The sequence below is a fragment of the Seriola dumerili genome, unplaced genomic scaffold (genome assembly GCF_002260705.1).
Source record: "Seriola dumerili isolate Sdu_G_001 unplaced genomic scaffold, Sdu_1.0 BDQW01000226.1, whole genome shotgun sequence".
Lineage (NCBI taxonomy): Eukaryota > Metazoa > Chordata > Actinopteri > Carangiformes > Carangidae > Seriola > Seriola dumerili.
The window spans coordinates 1,099,590-1,116,075 of record NW_019174481.1 but is presented as its reverse complement, the minus strand read 5'-3'; the positions used below and the strand labels follow the sequence as shown (position 1 = coordinate 1,116,075).

General features: G+C 39.1%; 2 protein-coding genes across 2 annotated transcripts in view; both read left to right on the top strand.

The window, feature by feature from the left end:
• The first annotated feature begins 859 nt into the window (after window positions 1-859).
• On the top strand, window positions 860-11,664 carry LOC111229136 (transferrin receptor protein 1-like). The gene is made up of 19 exons (XM_022755330.1): window positions 860-1,055; window positions 1,211-1,321; window positions 3,828-3,914; window positions 4,131-4,374; window positions 4,662-4,845; window positions 5,014-5,239; window positions 5,328-5,450; window positions 5,568-5,663; window positions 5,974-6,113; window positions 6,276-6,427; window positions 6,529-6,648; window positions 6,878-6,963; window positions 7,076-7,139; window positions 7,610-7,677; window positions 7,768-7,832; window positions 8,008-8,101; window positions 8,251-8,472; window positions 8,767-8,925; window positions 10,269-11,664. The coding sequence occupies exons 4-19, from the start codon at window positions 4,170-4,172 to the stop codon at window positions 10,509-10,511; spliced, it is 2,247 nt and encodes a 748-aa protein (XP_022611051.1). The 5' UTR covers window positions 860-1,055; window positions 1,211-1,321; window positions 3,828-3,914; window positions 4,131-4,169; the 3' UTR covers window positions 10,512-11,664.
• A 326-nt stretch (window positions 11,665-11,990) lies between these two features.
• LOC111228845 (activated CDC42 kinase 1-like) overlaps window positions 11,991-16,486 on the top strand; it is a 74,005-nt gene continuing 69,509 nt past the window's right edge. Inside the window, exon 1 of the mRNA XM_022754932.1 lies at window positions 11,991-12,191. The gene's annotated coding sequence lies outside the window, so the exon portion shown is untranslated. The remainder of the gene's footprint in view (window positions 12,192-16,486) is intronic.

The window sequence follows — 16,486 nt, the reverse complement described above, 5'->3', positions numbered from 1 at the left end:
GACACTGTGTTTCTGTAAGTACAAGATATGTGACATCATTTCACACAGATTATGGCAACATACTAGTTTGTGGTATTTGCAGCTCATTTAAAACACAGCATCGTGATGAGGGCCAAATCAGCATTTTAATACCTACACTAATTCAATTTTGTGATTGCAAAATTCGAATTGGTAAAGTCATATTTATATTGGGGCTACCAGCAAATCTGACGACAAATAATATTCCAACCCTGAAAACCTGTCCACACTGCACAGAGTGTGTCAGGAACAGAGGTTAATAGGGGCCAAGTTGCTCATTTTTGTCCTGGTGCCCCCTGCAAGGTGAATCTGGCCTTCATGGACTCCATGGGTTGAATGGGCTCATAATGGGCCTCATTCAGCAACCATTCTTAAGAAGAAATTTCTTCTTAAAACCCTCTTACGCTCTTTTTACGCAGATTCTGACATTCACCATTTGAGTGCTGACATGTTTGAGCAAAATAACTGGTGATGCCATTTTCTTCTGTTCTACAGTTATATAATTACATAATAATTATAGATAATATATTATTTAAATTACAATAATATTTTTGTCATTGTTAATATTTTTTAAAAAAGTGTGTTGTTTTACAAAGCATTATGGTCTTTTAAAATAGATAAACGCTACATTAACACTTCCTGCAGCAGTACCTACACTTCAGAACTACTTAAGTTCCTTTTGCGTTTTTTTTTTCATTTTCATTTTGGCATTTTCTCAACTTTGCCTTACGGTATCACTTTGTCACATCTGTCTGTGTCTGCACACGACCCTTCAGTCTCATGTCTTTAAAAGGCCATTTTTGGGCGTTTACACTAATTGGGGCCAACTGGCACACACTTTCAATTACGAGGAGACTGGCATTCATCAATCTAAGAACACAGGTGCACACAATTCTGCAGTTTAAGAATACGTTTATGAATCTGACATAGAGTTTTCTTAAGGACTTTCTTAAGAACAACTTAAGAAAGAATTTAAGAAAATACTTAAGAAGGTATTGGTGAATGAGCCCCAATGTGAGCCTATCCTGCTTTGAAAGGTAATGTCATGTTTTAGAGATTTTTAATTCTTTTTATTTTTAAAATTTCATTTTCAGGAACTGTCAAATGAATCAGTTTCTTCAATGACAGATGTTGTATTTACTGTAGGCCTACTTGTGAATAGTTATTCCAAGACGAGTGTGTTTTGTTGCAGTGTGATGTGCCCGTCCAACCGCAAACCACCGACAACAGCACAGGAGGGAGAATCTCTGCAGGTCTGAAGCCTGGAGCTTGCAGACAGTGTCCATGCTACAGAGACGACCCGGTTAGACATTTACTTCACATCTTTGCATAAAAACATCTGGGGAAACCTACTGGAGAAGCCTGTCTGCCTGCTAACACACACACACTAAGGTTATACACACACTGTCACTTTGCTGAGCTGCAACAGATACAATGTGTAGCTCACATATTCGTGTCAAACTAGAACTCACTTCTCAAATTTGCTTGGATTTGAGACTTAAGTGGAAACTCCCGTCTCTGGTAGATACTACACAACTTACAAGGATGTCACAAACTCATCTGAAGTTCCTCCTACCAAAATATATAATATATAAATTATATGATGTTTTCATATGAACAGGAACTGAGGTGTTGTGTGTGCTGTGCTGTGCATGTCGTTTCTTAGAAAAGAAAACCCTAGACATTGTGAAAGTCCAGAACCACCTCCACCTCTACCATTTTTTCTGAGAAAACATTTCCTCCACTGCTTTCACACAGTTGGAGTATTGTTACAGTGACATGAATGCAGCTACAGATACTGTGGAAATCTGTTGGCTTGCTGTGCTGTTCACCTCCAACACATTTGCCCCAGAGATAACAATTCAACCAGACAGACCACATCAGAGTGTCAAGTAGTGATTACACAGATAAAAGAAACTACTCCAATCCACTCTGACTGCAGTCGCTATAGTGACTTTACATTCTTGGCCTGAGGTTGCATGAAACTACAACAACGACTTTCCGTGAAAAATGTTGTTGAACTTTCAGAACTGTAAATCCTCAACAGTGAGACTGCTGTTTCCAAGAGAAGATAGAACAAATTCCCATCATGTCCACTGTTTTGTCCAGCAGGAGATATACAGTAGCTCCATAAGTGTAGTCGTGGGTACGATCATGCATGTTCTAAAAAACAATGGATTTAAAGACGTTTTCTAAGCTGCATCAGCTCCTCTTTCATGTGACTTGAAATTTCAAAGCAATGACAGAAAGTGATACAAAATGTGGGAAAATTATACTGTGGGAAATTATTAGAACCTGAGCTCAGACCACCCAATGACTGGTTTGCACAAAATACACGTTTGCAGCCTGGAACCAGGTATAAACATATCATTACTGAAGATACCCAAAAGAACAATTATAGGGACAGTCAAACAACCTTACTACGTCTGTTTTGACTAAATGATCAATAATTAAAAGTGATGGTAAATAAATGAGATTGCAAAACCTAGCATCAAAAAATAAAAAGAACCACCTGTTTACAAAGATTTACTAATAATTTACCACCAGTGGCGACTGCTTTGCTCCTGCCCACCACAAATGCCCAATCACAGGGGTTGTTGATTTGTCAACCCTGTCTGTATGAGCATAACATTGGGTGATACAATAACCAAATTATCAATATTGTCTCCATTTTAAACTGCTAGCATAGGAATTGTGTGTTTGTCTGTTAAGTAAAGGGCAATCAACCCTCCGCCCTCTGTGACAAGAAATAACTGTGACTTCTTGTTACGGCTGCAGCTCACGCCCTCCCTGTGCCTAACCTTTTTGTGTAACTATTAAGCAGGAAACGTGGTCCCATATTCAAAATCGGCTCAAGCTGCTGGACATGTTGCCCAACCCCATTCCCACTTCCTGCAGGAGCCATGGATCCTGATTGGAGCCACACCCAGTCCGGCTTTGCAATCAACTAAATGCAATTTGGGACTTATAAAAGCTTGGCCAGCTTGTCATTTGCTACGGCTGGTACCCTCAGCTCGCCAGCATACCTCTCTCACTAGTTGTTGTTATATTTTGATATGTTTTATGTTTTGAACACTACATTTATTGATACTTGGATACTTGTTAAACTACATGGGCAGAGCATAGCTTTAAAAACTGATCACACAAGCAGAAATCTTGTTTGGGAACTACTCTGTCACAATTAAAATGTTGTCAATGTTTCTTGGTTTTATTTGAGACAGTGTAGTCCTGTTTTGATTATATTTGTTTCTTTTTTTTAAACAGCACCATTAGCATTAACCATTTTTCACTTTTTAGTTTATCTCATTTAATTAAATTTTTTTTTTTGATTTTTTTAAAATTTCCCAAGCATCGTACCTATTAAAGAAAAAAACATCTGTTTTATGTTGCTTACCTTTTCCCCTGAAGAGCTAGGTTGAAACACTAAATATGTTTTTTCAAACAAGAAAAAGGAGAAATGATCCCAAACAACGTCACTGGAAAAACAAATCAGTGACAGCACACTGATTGCCAAACTGAATTGTTCTGCTTCCCTTCCTTTCCAAGAGCCACCTTTTTCACAGCTATTGCATGAAGTAAATGTTATTTTATGGATTTACGGAAAACGGGCCTCATTCACCAATATCTTCTTAAGTATTTTCTTAAATTCTTTCTTAAGTTTGGTCAGTAAAAAAAAAAAGCATTAAGTAGAATATCTCCAGTAGCCTACTTTTAAAATTACGCTGACAGTGCATGAGACAGTGTACTAGGTACTTTCCACCACTGACAGTGCCCTTATTTCAACTTTATTGTTTCTTGTATCATTTCAGTAAGCAAACAGAGAGCAACAAAGCAGGAAGGACCAGACACTTTTGTCAGCAGCTGTCACAGAAGACCTTGTTCAGTGTGAAGAGAAGGTGAGAGTTTTATCTGTCACAAACAGCTAGATACAATAGTTCAGTGTTTTGTGAGTGTGTTAAAAGATGGCAATAATATTATTTGTAATATATAATATAATAAAAAATATATTATAATAATAATTATAATATGTAGGTTCTATCAACAACAATTTTTTTTAGATTAATTATAAAATCATATTTTCTCCTGATCCCTGGATTTTTCTGCTTTTACAGTTCAACAAGGAGCCACATTACCATAAACCTTTAAACTTGATGCACAAAATGGAAGGTGACCATGACAATCGTGAGATGGGGATGATGCCATCGTCCAACATGGATGAAGACGTTGGTGGAAATGGAGTGGGAGACCATCTCAATCACAACCCAGTCCGCAAACCATATGTGGCTCAAAAGTTTGGACGTACACCCAAGAACCTCTGCTTCATGGCAGCTGCAACACTCCTCATCTTTATCATTGGTAAGAGAGGTGATTGAATGAAGAGGCTGCGTTATATTGAGATTGCATCAAAAATAAATCTAAAATAACGTGGAGTGCCACGGGGATCAATCTTAGGACCACTACTTTTCTGTATTGATATGAATCTGTATTGGTGTTATCAGGAGACTCGGTATGTCTTTCCTCACCTATGCTGATGACACAGAGCTTTATGTGGCTGTGTCCTGATGATAAAGGAAAAATGTGTGCTTTTCTTTGGTCCTGTCTGTCTCTGGTTGTTCCTTATGTGAAACCACTGCTTTTTTCAGGATACTTAATTGGCTACCTCGTCCATCAAAAGAAGGACTTGGTTCCCAGCCCTGCAGTCTCCATGCTCCCAACTGAACAACCTGTTCTCCATGAGACCGGTGCTGCCCCTCTTATGGACTGGGACGATGTCAAAGAGCTTTTGGCCGAAAAACTCACTGCAAGCAAATTTGAACCTGTCTTTAGGTAAGTCTAAAGCCCACACACTAAATTCTGCTGTGAAGCAGGGTTGACTTCTTCATAAAATGACTACTATTGTGAAATTTCTTATTTGTGTCACATTGTATTCATTGATTTCTGTTTGCTTCCCTCCATTTTTCTTTTCCCGTCATGTTTTGTTTCCTCTTATCATAGTGAGTTTACCAGCAACAGCCATCAGGCTGGTTCTCTGGGAGATGAAGATCTGGCGAACAAGGTGATCACAAGGTTTAAAGAGTACGGCATGAACACCTGGACTGATGAGCACTTTGTTAAGGTTCAGGACCCCCCAGCTTCTGGCTCCAACAGAGTTGTTTTCAAGGACGGGAAAGAGGAGCGTCCAAACGGATTCCTGTCCTACAGTGCTAATGGAACAGTAACGGTAATCTACAAGCAAAATTAAGTAGATATTTTTTTTAATTAAATAGAGAAAATGCCCTAATTCTTTTTTTTTTTTTTTTTTGGCCCAGGGTGCTGTTGTGTATGCACACTATGGGCAGGGAAGCGACTTCACGTTTCTGCAGGGCAGGAACATCAACCTGAATGGCAGGGTTGTGCTGGTCAGAGCTGGTAGGATCAGTTTTGCTGAGAAGGTGGGTGGTTTTAGTAAGAAATATAACTTTTACTATTATAAACTTTATTCTTCTTTTTCCCCTCAGTTACTCTAAAGTATGATATTTTGAACGTTGCTGTTATCTTTTTGCTTACAGGTAGCCAATGCTGCCAAAATGAATGCCTCTGCTGTGCTGATCTATGCAGACCCCTTGGATTACTCTATCGGAGACACCACTCAGCTCTTTGGACATGTGAGTGTGGGCAGTTTAGAAGCATGTTAGTTATTTAGAGACATTCAGTTTTGTTTCTGTGTGCTGAGGATATTAATATTACATATTACAATATGTAGATTTGTGTTCTTGGATGACAGGAAATGAACCTGATGTGGTCTTCAGCTGTTGTAGGAATATTTGATTTGAATAATAATTATAGGCTTCAAGTTTAGAAGCTTGAAGATGAGCCTCTAGGCTGCTGGAAGATTAGTCTTGAAAACAACAGAATTTAGTTGTAAACTGGTATCTGCCGGTCAAACTTCATAAGACTTCTGTCTGTCCATCACAGGTCCACATGGGTTCAGGGGATCCCTACACGCCAGGCTTCCCCTCCTTCAACCACACCCAGTTTCCTCCTGTCCAGTCTTCAGGTCTACCAACAATCTTGGCTCAGACCATCACAACAGCTATGGCTACTAGCATTCAGAGGTAAGGCTCAGACACACTGTGGACCATCTGAAATGATGCTTTTAAAAAGACAGACATTATAAAATCTCTGAATTAAATATAGTACCTTGTTTGTCAACTTTAAATATTCCGATAGTTTTCTCAGTAGCAGCATACATCATGTTTATTGTCTGTGTCTTACAGGGGGCTTGGGGGTCAGAGTGGGCCGGCAGAATGGGCACTCTACCATAAACTTGGAGACGACACAGATGTTATCACCGTGGAGGTCAACAATGTTCTTACTGAGAAAAAGATACATAATGTCTTTGGCGTCATCAAAGGCTTTGTGGATGCAGGTACGATGAGATGCTTATTTAACAAGAGAGAGATACTGTGATCAGGAAGTCAGTTTACTGAACAGAGTGTGAGTTGTTCTCATTGTCTTTTTCAATTTTAGATCGGTATGTGGTCATCGGTGCCCAGAGAGACGCATGGGGTCCAGGATTTGCAACATCAACCGTTGGCACTAGCGTCCTCGTTGAGCTGGCTCGTTCCATCTCAGACATGGTGAAGAATGGTGAGTCTCGGATAACAGCAGCTGTTTAGTTTGGAGAAGATTTTAAGCACAATAATATTGATGGAATGGATGTACATGTAATATTCATATCAGATCCTGATTATTGTATGCCATGGAGGAGCTAAAGAAACTAGTCATTGGACATGCCTCATCAAATTATCGAAGTATTTTCTATTTAGTGAGGGCACTGCTCTTTTTGTTAATATGCATTTGTTATCCATTTCAACAGATGGATTCAAGCCAAGGAGGACGATTGTGTTTGCTAGCTGGACTGCTGGAGAATATGGGAGCGTTGGCGCCACCGAGTGGTTGGAGGTGAGAATTGCAATTTTGTAATACAACATTTTCTTGATGAGCAGCTTTAATGGAATAATGAAACTGATTGGTGTTTGTACTCTTCATTTTTTTTAATTTTTTGCATGTCTAGGGTTATCTGTCTTCTCTGAACATGAAAGCCTTCTCCTACATCAACCTGGACGGTGTTGTAACAGGTATTTACGGTTAGAAACATGTTGGACATCTTGTCCACATCTAGATGATCAACATGTATAACTTATATTGACTTATAGAACAGCAATGTGTTAAATGACAATGTGACAGCCATCACTCCAACGTGCAGCTCCTCTCAGCTTTGTAGTTAGTTTCAATTTTTAGCTGTCAACCCCCAACTTTGATCTTTGGGTTCAGTCTCCAAGCTCTCATGGCGTCACTTTGGGCCGCTGCAGGCAGCTGTTTGAGTGAAAAAGGTGTAAAACCCCACTGTACACTACCTGCTTGATATCAAAGGGCAGATAGACACAGATAGGGACCAGCTAGTGAATATAGTGGAGCAATGTTATGTTCACTGCTTGTTTCTGTTGTCCCCAAGTGGCCAAAACAACCAGTTATACTGTAAATATAGGAAAGTTTTAAACTCGCAATTTTATTTTCAGATTGACTGAATGTAAGTCTTCTTCTCCAGGTCGCAGTGGATTTAAAGTAGCAGCCAGTCCCTTGATGCACGGCCTGATCGAGAACACTCTGAAAGAGGTAAACCCACAGCAATTCAATACAATTCATTCATTTGTTTTCTAAATTTTTCAAATGCTAATATAATAAATACACTTGCTTTGTCCTCAGTTGAACTTCGGCAAGGATCAGTCTCTCTTTACTCAATTTGGAAAGGGCAACTGGGAATCAGATGTGTAAGTCTGACCAGGCTGTTGCATTCCCATCCACAGTCTCAGTGTTTATACATCTCCATGACAACCAAAATTTTCTCAGGATCACATTCACAACTGGAATGTGTGGGCTAGCCATCATACTCACGTTTAGCAAATGTTCACCACTTAATCTTCTTTTTCATTGTTTATTTTCCAGGTTGGAGCCTCTGAAGTTGGATAACGCTGCATATCCTTTCCTGGCCTTCTCTGGCATTCCCTCAGTCTCATTTAGATTCACCTCTGGTAACTCAGTAAGTCGTCCTGATGTACCAATATAATAATATTTTAATATTTTCTAACCATACCCCAGGACGAACCCTAACCCATTATGTCAAAATGTGGTTCATCCAGGGATGTATCTAACCTAACTAATTCTTTACACATCTTTTTCCCCTCTTAGGACTACCAATACTTTGGCACAATGCTGGACACCAGGGAGAAGCTGAACTCGGCCACGGCCAACCAGGTTCCTCAGCTGGCTGTAACATCGGCCCGGTTCGCAGGTCACATTGCGCTGAGGCTGGTCCATGATCATCTGTTGCAGATGGACCTGGGGAAGTACGAGAAGATTATACGTACTCATGTGGCTCAGATCAATACGAAATTGAAGAATGTTCAGAGGGTGAGTGGCCAATTATGATCTTTCAAACTAAGATTGTATTTACCTTTTTGAGGGCGAATTCTTGAAGAAGTCAAGGTTGACCTGACTCAGAGTTCTGCACACAGATAAAGAATAAATGATTATCTATCTTTGTAAAGAAGCAAGTTTATATGTTTTTAGTGCCATTTCATTTGTCAGTTTTTTCCAATGCTGTCTTTATTATATAACTCAAATGTGCCTTGAAGATGCACATTCATTTAATTTTGTTTACTCAGAACACACATTTACCTGTGTTGATGCCATGTGTGCTTCCAGATGAAGCCCCAGCTGTTGCCCAAGGCGCTGACAGTGCAGTGGTTGATCTCAGCCTATGGCTCCTACAGCCGTGCCTCTCGCAACCTGGCAACAGAAATCCAGAACAGTGACCTGGAGGACATCGAGATGTGCCGCATCATCAATGACCGCATCATGGCGGTAAGATCTCTAAGGTGTAGGGCTCAGTATGGAGACATTCTGTGGAAAAGCAACTCTCAGCATGTCTCAATGGTGCAGTATCTTTAGAGATGTATTATCAGTTATATGGTCAAATCTAAAAATAATATAGTGTTATTTGTTGTATCGCTAAAGTTGCAATTAAAAAAATAATGCAGTCCCTGACAATGAGTTGTCAGGACTCAGAATTGTCAAAATAGTGGCATTCTTACCTACAAAAAGGAAAAATGGCTTGAACAGGTTGAAGTAAGAGAAATCTGTAATTATTTGTAAATTACTTTCAGTTCACAGGTAACAAGTAAAACAAAACTAATTTAATCTTAAAGCAGCTATAATCTGTTTTTATTATTTGAATGACCATGTGACCATGTGACAGCTCATTATTTAGCTGTCTGTTCTGAAGCCTTACTGTTTTGATTTGCTCTCAGAGACAGCAGACAGACACAATTTTTTTTGACATCTCTTTTATGATAGACAACATTACTACAAGACACAAATGCTTAATTTCCATGAAAACAGCCATTTGAACTTGCAGTAACTACAAAATGTAGCTAAAAATCAACCCAAATTGCAGTAGCTTCTGCCCTCACAATATTGCACTCTGCCAAGGAAAGACTGTCAACTAGGCAACTAAAGCAGGAATGCTACATTACATAAAGCTAGCTGAAGGAACTAACTCTAAGCTTTCTTGATTTTTTTCACCTAACTGCTTTGTTTTTGAAAAAAAAAAATTCATTTTGACTAACATACATCTTTGTAATTCAGTTAGTTACACCACATAACTAAATAAGCAAATTACTAAATCCAGTCATGATGGAGAAAAACACCCAGCTAAAAGTGTGCTAAAGCTAACTAGTGTAGCAGGAGTTTAGCTGCCATATTAGATTTTGATTGTATTGGAATTTAGCCTATGCATTTGGCTGTGCCTAAACTACCTTAAATCCCATAATTAAATGTATTAAACTGTATATTTATGTGTTATATTGATTTCAATATCAATATTAGTCAGACAGACAGACACCTACCACAATAGAAACACATTTAATTCCCATAGGCTATGGGCTGTAAAAAGTTTTTCTTTAACTAATACTACTTGTAGTGGACAACAAAGCAGAAAAAACACATTTTGTTTGCAGTTATTGTATTTTTCCTGGGCGCTTTGTCAAGATTATCCAAAGGCAGATTGTTATATTTTCATTTTTCCAAGGTATAGGTTGTATAGCTGAGCATTTAGGTGTAAAATAACCAGCCTAGAAAGGCATGACATCCAAAAAAAAAAAAATCCTTCCTCCTTCATCCCCGTGTTCCTCCCCTTGTTTCTGCAGGTGGAAAGGAACTTCCTGTCACCCTACGTGTCTCCCAAAGATAGTCCTTTCCGCCACATCCTGCTGGGCTCTGGTCCCCACACTGTCACAGCTCTGTCCAACCATCTCGACGCCCTCAGGAACGACGACCCCGAGTCTGACGCCGACTTGTTCCGCAACCAGTTTGCCTTGGCGACCTGGACCATTCAGGGCTGTGCCAACTCACTAGCAGGCGACATCTGGTCTTTGGATAATGATATCTAAAAAAAATATCCCCCCTCTTCCCTTGTTCATGGTTTTGTCCCCTTATCACAACTGGCAGTGTGAAAACCAGAACACATCACCTATGTTCCAAAATTTTCAACATTTCTGCTGCCTCATCTCCCTCCTTTCTGTAATTCTCCATAAAGCCAAACATTAATGATAAAATGTGTGTAAGCCTTATGAACAACAAAACCGTTCAGTTGTTTCAGGAGGTTCTTTTTTTCCACTGCTTTAGAAAGAGAAATTCTTTAATTTTAACATGTGGCACTTGAATACCACAATATTGAGAACTTGAATGCTAGTAACAACGAGACAGCACAGAACACCAAGAAGTAGATTACTACCACAACATACATTATTTTGGGCAAGGTTTTGATTTTCAAAGAAGCTGCTAGATGTGTGAATAGTTAATACTCCTTATGATTCAACAGTGATGGTGGTGCTGACAGTGCAGACCATTTTGAGAGGCTCAAGACAATTCAAAGAAAATTGTTGTTGTGACAGTGCTTGACCAGGTGATGGAGACAAAGTAAACCATATGTTTTTCTTTTACTTCAAAAGGAGTACAATGTGTAACTTCATTCATTTGTCAGTTTTGGATTGTTGGGTGAAGCAGCAACTAATAATTTGAATTGAATGTTTTAGAATTCATTATAGGAACCAAATCACTCTGCTCTGTTTGTTGAGGCTGCAGCCACTAAGTGTAGTAATATTGCAAAATTGTGGCATGTTCCTTTAAGAGTGGGCTGACAGCCTGAATGTGGAGCAGAGATGTGAGAGAAATAAAGATGCCTCACCTCGCTGCTGATTCTTTCTGCAATAAACACCACAATGATAGATATGAGCAGGATTTGTAGTGGGGTAAGTAGAGATATGTCATAACATAGTATTAACAGGAAATGTCCGAAGATGGTTTAGTTTTACTATAAACTATACTTGTTTTTACTTATAGGCTAAAAAATTCAATAAAAGCCTATTTACACAACAATGAAAATAGATAAAGATAATAAAAATATTTCTAAATAAACAAGCAATTTGTCAATTATGCATGATCTTTTTGGTAATACTTTAGCATTATTAGTGTTTTCTATTTTGAATATATTCTAAGTGTGATACATTTTTGACACCCCTGCCTTTTCTCGTCTTTTTAAAGCAAAATAATATTGTAACTAGAAATTTAACATATTCCCTCTTGCAATAAAGAATGAATAAAACAATGCCCACTGGACTTTTTTATTCATTACACTCAGATGTGTACCACAGTTTCCAGTTACAAATAAAAAACAAAACAAAATAAAAGGGTTATTTTTAAGAAGCAAATACACTAACTATCTAACTAACTAACTGGTACACAAACGAGACAGTTTTCCCTCTCTGGAGTGATCCATCTTCAGACACATAGACGATCTTTGTGTTGTACAAAGACGGCAAGGACCTGACGCCAGCAGCCTCAGCACTCAAACCTCGGCTGTGTTTGCAGACAGGTCTGGCTGTGCAGGGGAGCCACTCAACACGGACCGGTGCAAACTTCATTTAGTGTCAACTTCATTCCCGCCACGGCCGAGGCCCTTTAAATCGTTAGAGATGCCAGGACTTGTGAACTTGTAGCCGGGTTACTGGAGTGCAAAAAACACACCGGAACAGAAGGTGACAACAAGTGACAGCAGCTGAGATTGACAGGTAGGCGCACTCACTGAAATGACGACTGTAACCCATAACAGACATTAATGAACTTCATCATTTCTGTGTCAAAATATTGGCTTTGTGAAAATGCTACTCTGTGGGGTCAGAGTCGTCTAAAATTTTTGCCAGCAAGTTTTTGAAGCTGCATGGCGGGAAGGAGCCAACAGGTGAGAGCTGCTGTCACTGCCTCTATTGTGAAACACTGCAGCACTTTGTTACACAATCTTAGTCACTGATGGTGCTAACATTAACAAACTGAGATGGACTGACATGTAGTAGAGAGGTTGCTAAACGGCAAAGGTGTCTCTGTGTCCTGTGACACATTCAGACAGGTAGCTTAGCTGTAATAACACCCCCAATGGCAAAGTACTGAGCTTTTAACTAATTAATAAATAGGCATTTTTCACGGAAGACATTTGGACATGTTGCAGTGAGAAAAGCACAGGTGTAAATAATCAAATTAGTGATGGCTGAATTCCAATTAGCTTCTATGGGTCCTGGTATTGTGCGTTCTGGCTCCAGCATCTTTAACGCTGTTAGAAACACCCTTTACTACTTCCAGTCAAAATGTCTGCTGTGTGAAATGCCTATGGAATAAAATGAAAAGCGTAATGTGTCACTCAGGCTAACATGAATTATCTGTGGAGGTGTTTACCCTGTTTCTCCCCCTGCAAGTAAATATGACTAATGTAATAAGTGAGTATTAACCTTCCTCTCCAGGTTACTTCTCGTTTTGTTTGGGACAAAAAGTGAATATATAAAACACCTTACCTGTGAAGGCATAGTGCAGCACTTACAGATAAGGAATAAATATGAATGCATACTCTAAAGGTATTTCTTATAATTAGTGCAGAATGCTCCTCATCACGAGGAAACTGGTTAGTCTGGGGACTTTTTTCAGTAAATTGAATTAGTTAATAAGATCAGCAAGAAATCTTCTGACTCTTGAATTTGAACCTCAGTCTTTCTGTGTGTTTTACATGAAAGAAAAACTTCAATTTTTTTTTACTAAACTTGGTGATTTTGCAGTATATAAAAGTTCATCCAAGAAATGTGATCACTCAGGATGAATAAAATATCCGCAAGTACAGAAAAAATGTTAAAAAATATGCAGCTTAGCATTTCTTGTTCCCACTTGCTGTGTGTTATCGTTTTCTCTCCCCCACACACACACACACATACACATACACACACACATACACATACACATACACACACCTGGAGTCAGATTGTCAGATACTAGGCCTGAGGGTAGCAGAACAACACACACACACTCACACACACACGTCCTCATAGAGAAGTTACAACAAGCATTAGGGATTGTCAGCTGCTGTCAATATTGTATCATCATTATGCTTGAAGTTTCTCAATGGAAACACTCTTAATCCTTTTCTCTTTCTGCCACCCACCCCCACACACACACACACACACACACACACACACCTCTGTTATCACGTCATACACACACGACCAACTTGCTGTAATAGCCGTCATTATCTGTCGATCTATGAGTAATGCTCATGGTTTTATGCATAGCATTATGTAAGCCATGTGCACATAACTGATTTTTTTATCGGTGCAATTACCTGTAACGGTTGCCAGTGTTTAACTGTAAAATCGGATTGACCCACTGTCTTCCAACGGTGTAAAGTCCAGCTAACTCCCGTACAGTAGACTGTTGATAAATCAGGTAGTCGCTGCTGAACGCCACTTGGGTCCATGTGATTAGTGAGACTGTATATTTTGATGTTCACATTAATGTATAAGAATTATTTCTTGTCTAACATGTATCTCAGTTCAGTTTACAGCGGACAGTCAGTTGACATTTAAGTATCAGACTTTATAAACCTTGTAGTATGATGATAATAATTATTGGCTTTCAGTTTGATAAAAAAGTCTATAAAGGTCTGTAAATAGAAATTTAAAGGAGCTATTTGTTCATTTTTGCTATTGCTACATAGCCAACGTTAGCTTTAACAGCTGTTTACTTACCAGTCTATAAGAAATGTTGCAAGGTCAGCATCAAACTTTATCCCTTTACTCACCAAGAGCTGTCTCCAGTGCTGGAAAGCAACGCCGATGTTAACTCTTGTTTTGCTTCTGTTTCTATCACGTCTTATCTTCTACAGAAATTAGCATGCTAAACAGCTAGCTCTGGCCTGGTTGGCCCATCTCATCACTTTCCGATTGCGACTCCGTGTAGCGTCCAGTCTAGTAGCACTGCTCAGAGGACGTATTATAACTTCTTTTATTGCAACTGCAACGATGGCTGACGCTCTTCGCAAGCAACAGTCACTACCACCCAGCGCGGGAACGTCAGTGGACTCTTTTGCCAATTTAATGCAGGACTCTAAACATCTTTAATGATTCCATTGTCTCTATATTTGTGTTTTACCATGTAACTGGAAACAACTGGATAAGTCAGTGTATACAACACCAACTTAACTACATTTTATGACAACAGCCTCTGGTTGATGCTATTTGAGGTCAGAGCAATCTTTCTCCACCCTTGTCTGCATGAATCTGTTGCACAGAATAGACAAAGAGAGACAAGTTGCACTAACTGTAGCTGCTGCTAGAAGATATGCAGAATGTGACGTTCCTTCCTAACATGCTGAAGCTTTGATGTGGTTGACATGTTACGTTTGTTTTTGAATTCAATCAGCTGCCCTATAGTAGAGCTGTCAGTGTAATGGTGCCATGCAAAACCTGTTATTATACAACCGGCTGATGATCTCTCTTCACCAGACAGGTTGCACGGTTTCACAGCACACTTCTGGGTCTGGTATTGTAGTAGGCACTTGGAAATACGTTATTGATTTGACATTAAAAAATGCTAGCAATACAGCTTAATGCAGTATCAGTGGAAAGACAAACTACCTTCAATATCACATCCATTAATACAACATGAAACTGGAGAGAGTAGTTTTAATGCTAATTATATTGTTTGAAAATATTCGACTTCATGCAGTTGCAGAAAAGCCTAATTGATTACCAATATCATTTATTTGTGACTGAATTTGATTTAAAAAAAAAAAAAGCTTTATTGTATTTACAAGATTATTTTGTGTTTCCAAAAGGGTAAAAACAAATGACAGTATTGAAAAATTAAAGGAGTATTTCCTCTCTGCTCAGGAAATCTGTCTGTCAAACATTGGCTCAGTACCAAATCCAATGCAACACATACAGTGCTAAATCTGCTGGTGGACCATGATGTCTGGCCTTGGTTTCTAAAATTAGGGGCTGCAGGGTGTAATTCAATCATTAGTGAAGAGTATGATTCCCTTCATCTCTTGCCAATGCCCTGACACCCCTCACATCACCATAGACATAGATTTGACTTGGACTGCTTCCACTTCTCACAGACCGTAGCTAGTAAACGTCTCAGTGGGATCGCGCTGTGTTTGAAGTGGCTACGATCCAGCTCTCAAACTCTTGCTTCCGCTGATTATTACTTCTTGTTTGTCTACGCTGATAGGAAAATACACAGCTTAGCAGTGGAGGTTCTGTATCGCAGATAGTTTTGTGAAATGACTTGATTCTTGAGAAACACCAAATCCTGGTTGAGATACCGTCCCGTCTCCCACCTTCCTGTGAAGTGATATTGTGGTGTTATCAAGTGGTCAGAGAGGTTTTATATTGTGCAGCCCACATCCTCAACACGTCTTTGAGTAAAACATTTGAACTTTGGACTGTAAATTACTTTTTTTTTTTTTTCGAAATTATTGGGGATAGAACCATCTGCTTAAAGCGTAATGGTTTGTTTTCTTTTGATTTGATTTCTGTTGCTGTACTGAAGTCAAACTCGGCTCTGATCTTATTAGTTACCGGATGTTCTGTTAGTTTCTAAACTAGCAGGATGACGGTGACAGTCATATGACATAAATGCAGTTAAACACATTTACTGACACAAAGTCATGCTGTCTTCACTAAGGACTAATTTAGTGTCAGTCCGGCCAAATGTTTACAACTGGTACTGATTTTTATGATTTACATAATGGATCGACAGTCAGATTCCATCGTACATTTGGGGTTATCACAGGTTGACAGGTGCAGGTGTATTTTTTTAGTAGTTTTGTTTGTTCAAATATTGTTTTAGCCATATTCAGTGAAAGGCATCCCCCCGAGCAGTAGCCTAGCTTAGACCTGCAGCACTTTTGAAACACCTTTACCGATCAACAGTAGTGAAATGATGAACCTTTGATCGATTTACTAGTTCTGATGTTAAAAGTTTGCATCACCTAAATTATGAAAAAACCCAACTTTTCCTCAAATACCATGACTGGTGTTAA

Coding starts and splice junctions, on each gene's coding strand:
- LOC111229136 (XM_022755330.1), top strand. CDS start 4,170: ATGCACAAAATGGAAGGTGACCATGACAATCGTGAGATGGGGATGATG. Junction 5,240..5,327: donor GTGCTAATGGAACAGTAACG/GTAATCTACAAG, acceptor TTTTTGGCCCAG/GGTGCTGTTGTGTATGCACA. Junction 7,833..8,007: donor GGCAACTGGGAATCAGATGT/GTAAGTCTGACC, acceptor TTTATTTTCCAG/GTTGGAGCCTCTGAAGTTGG.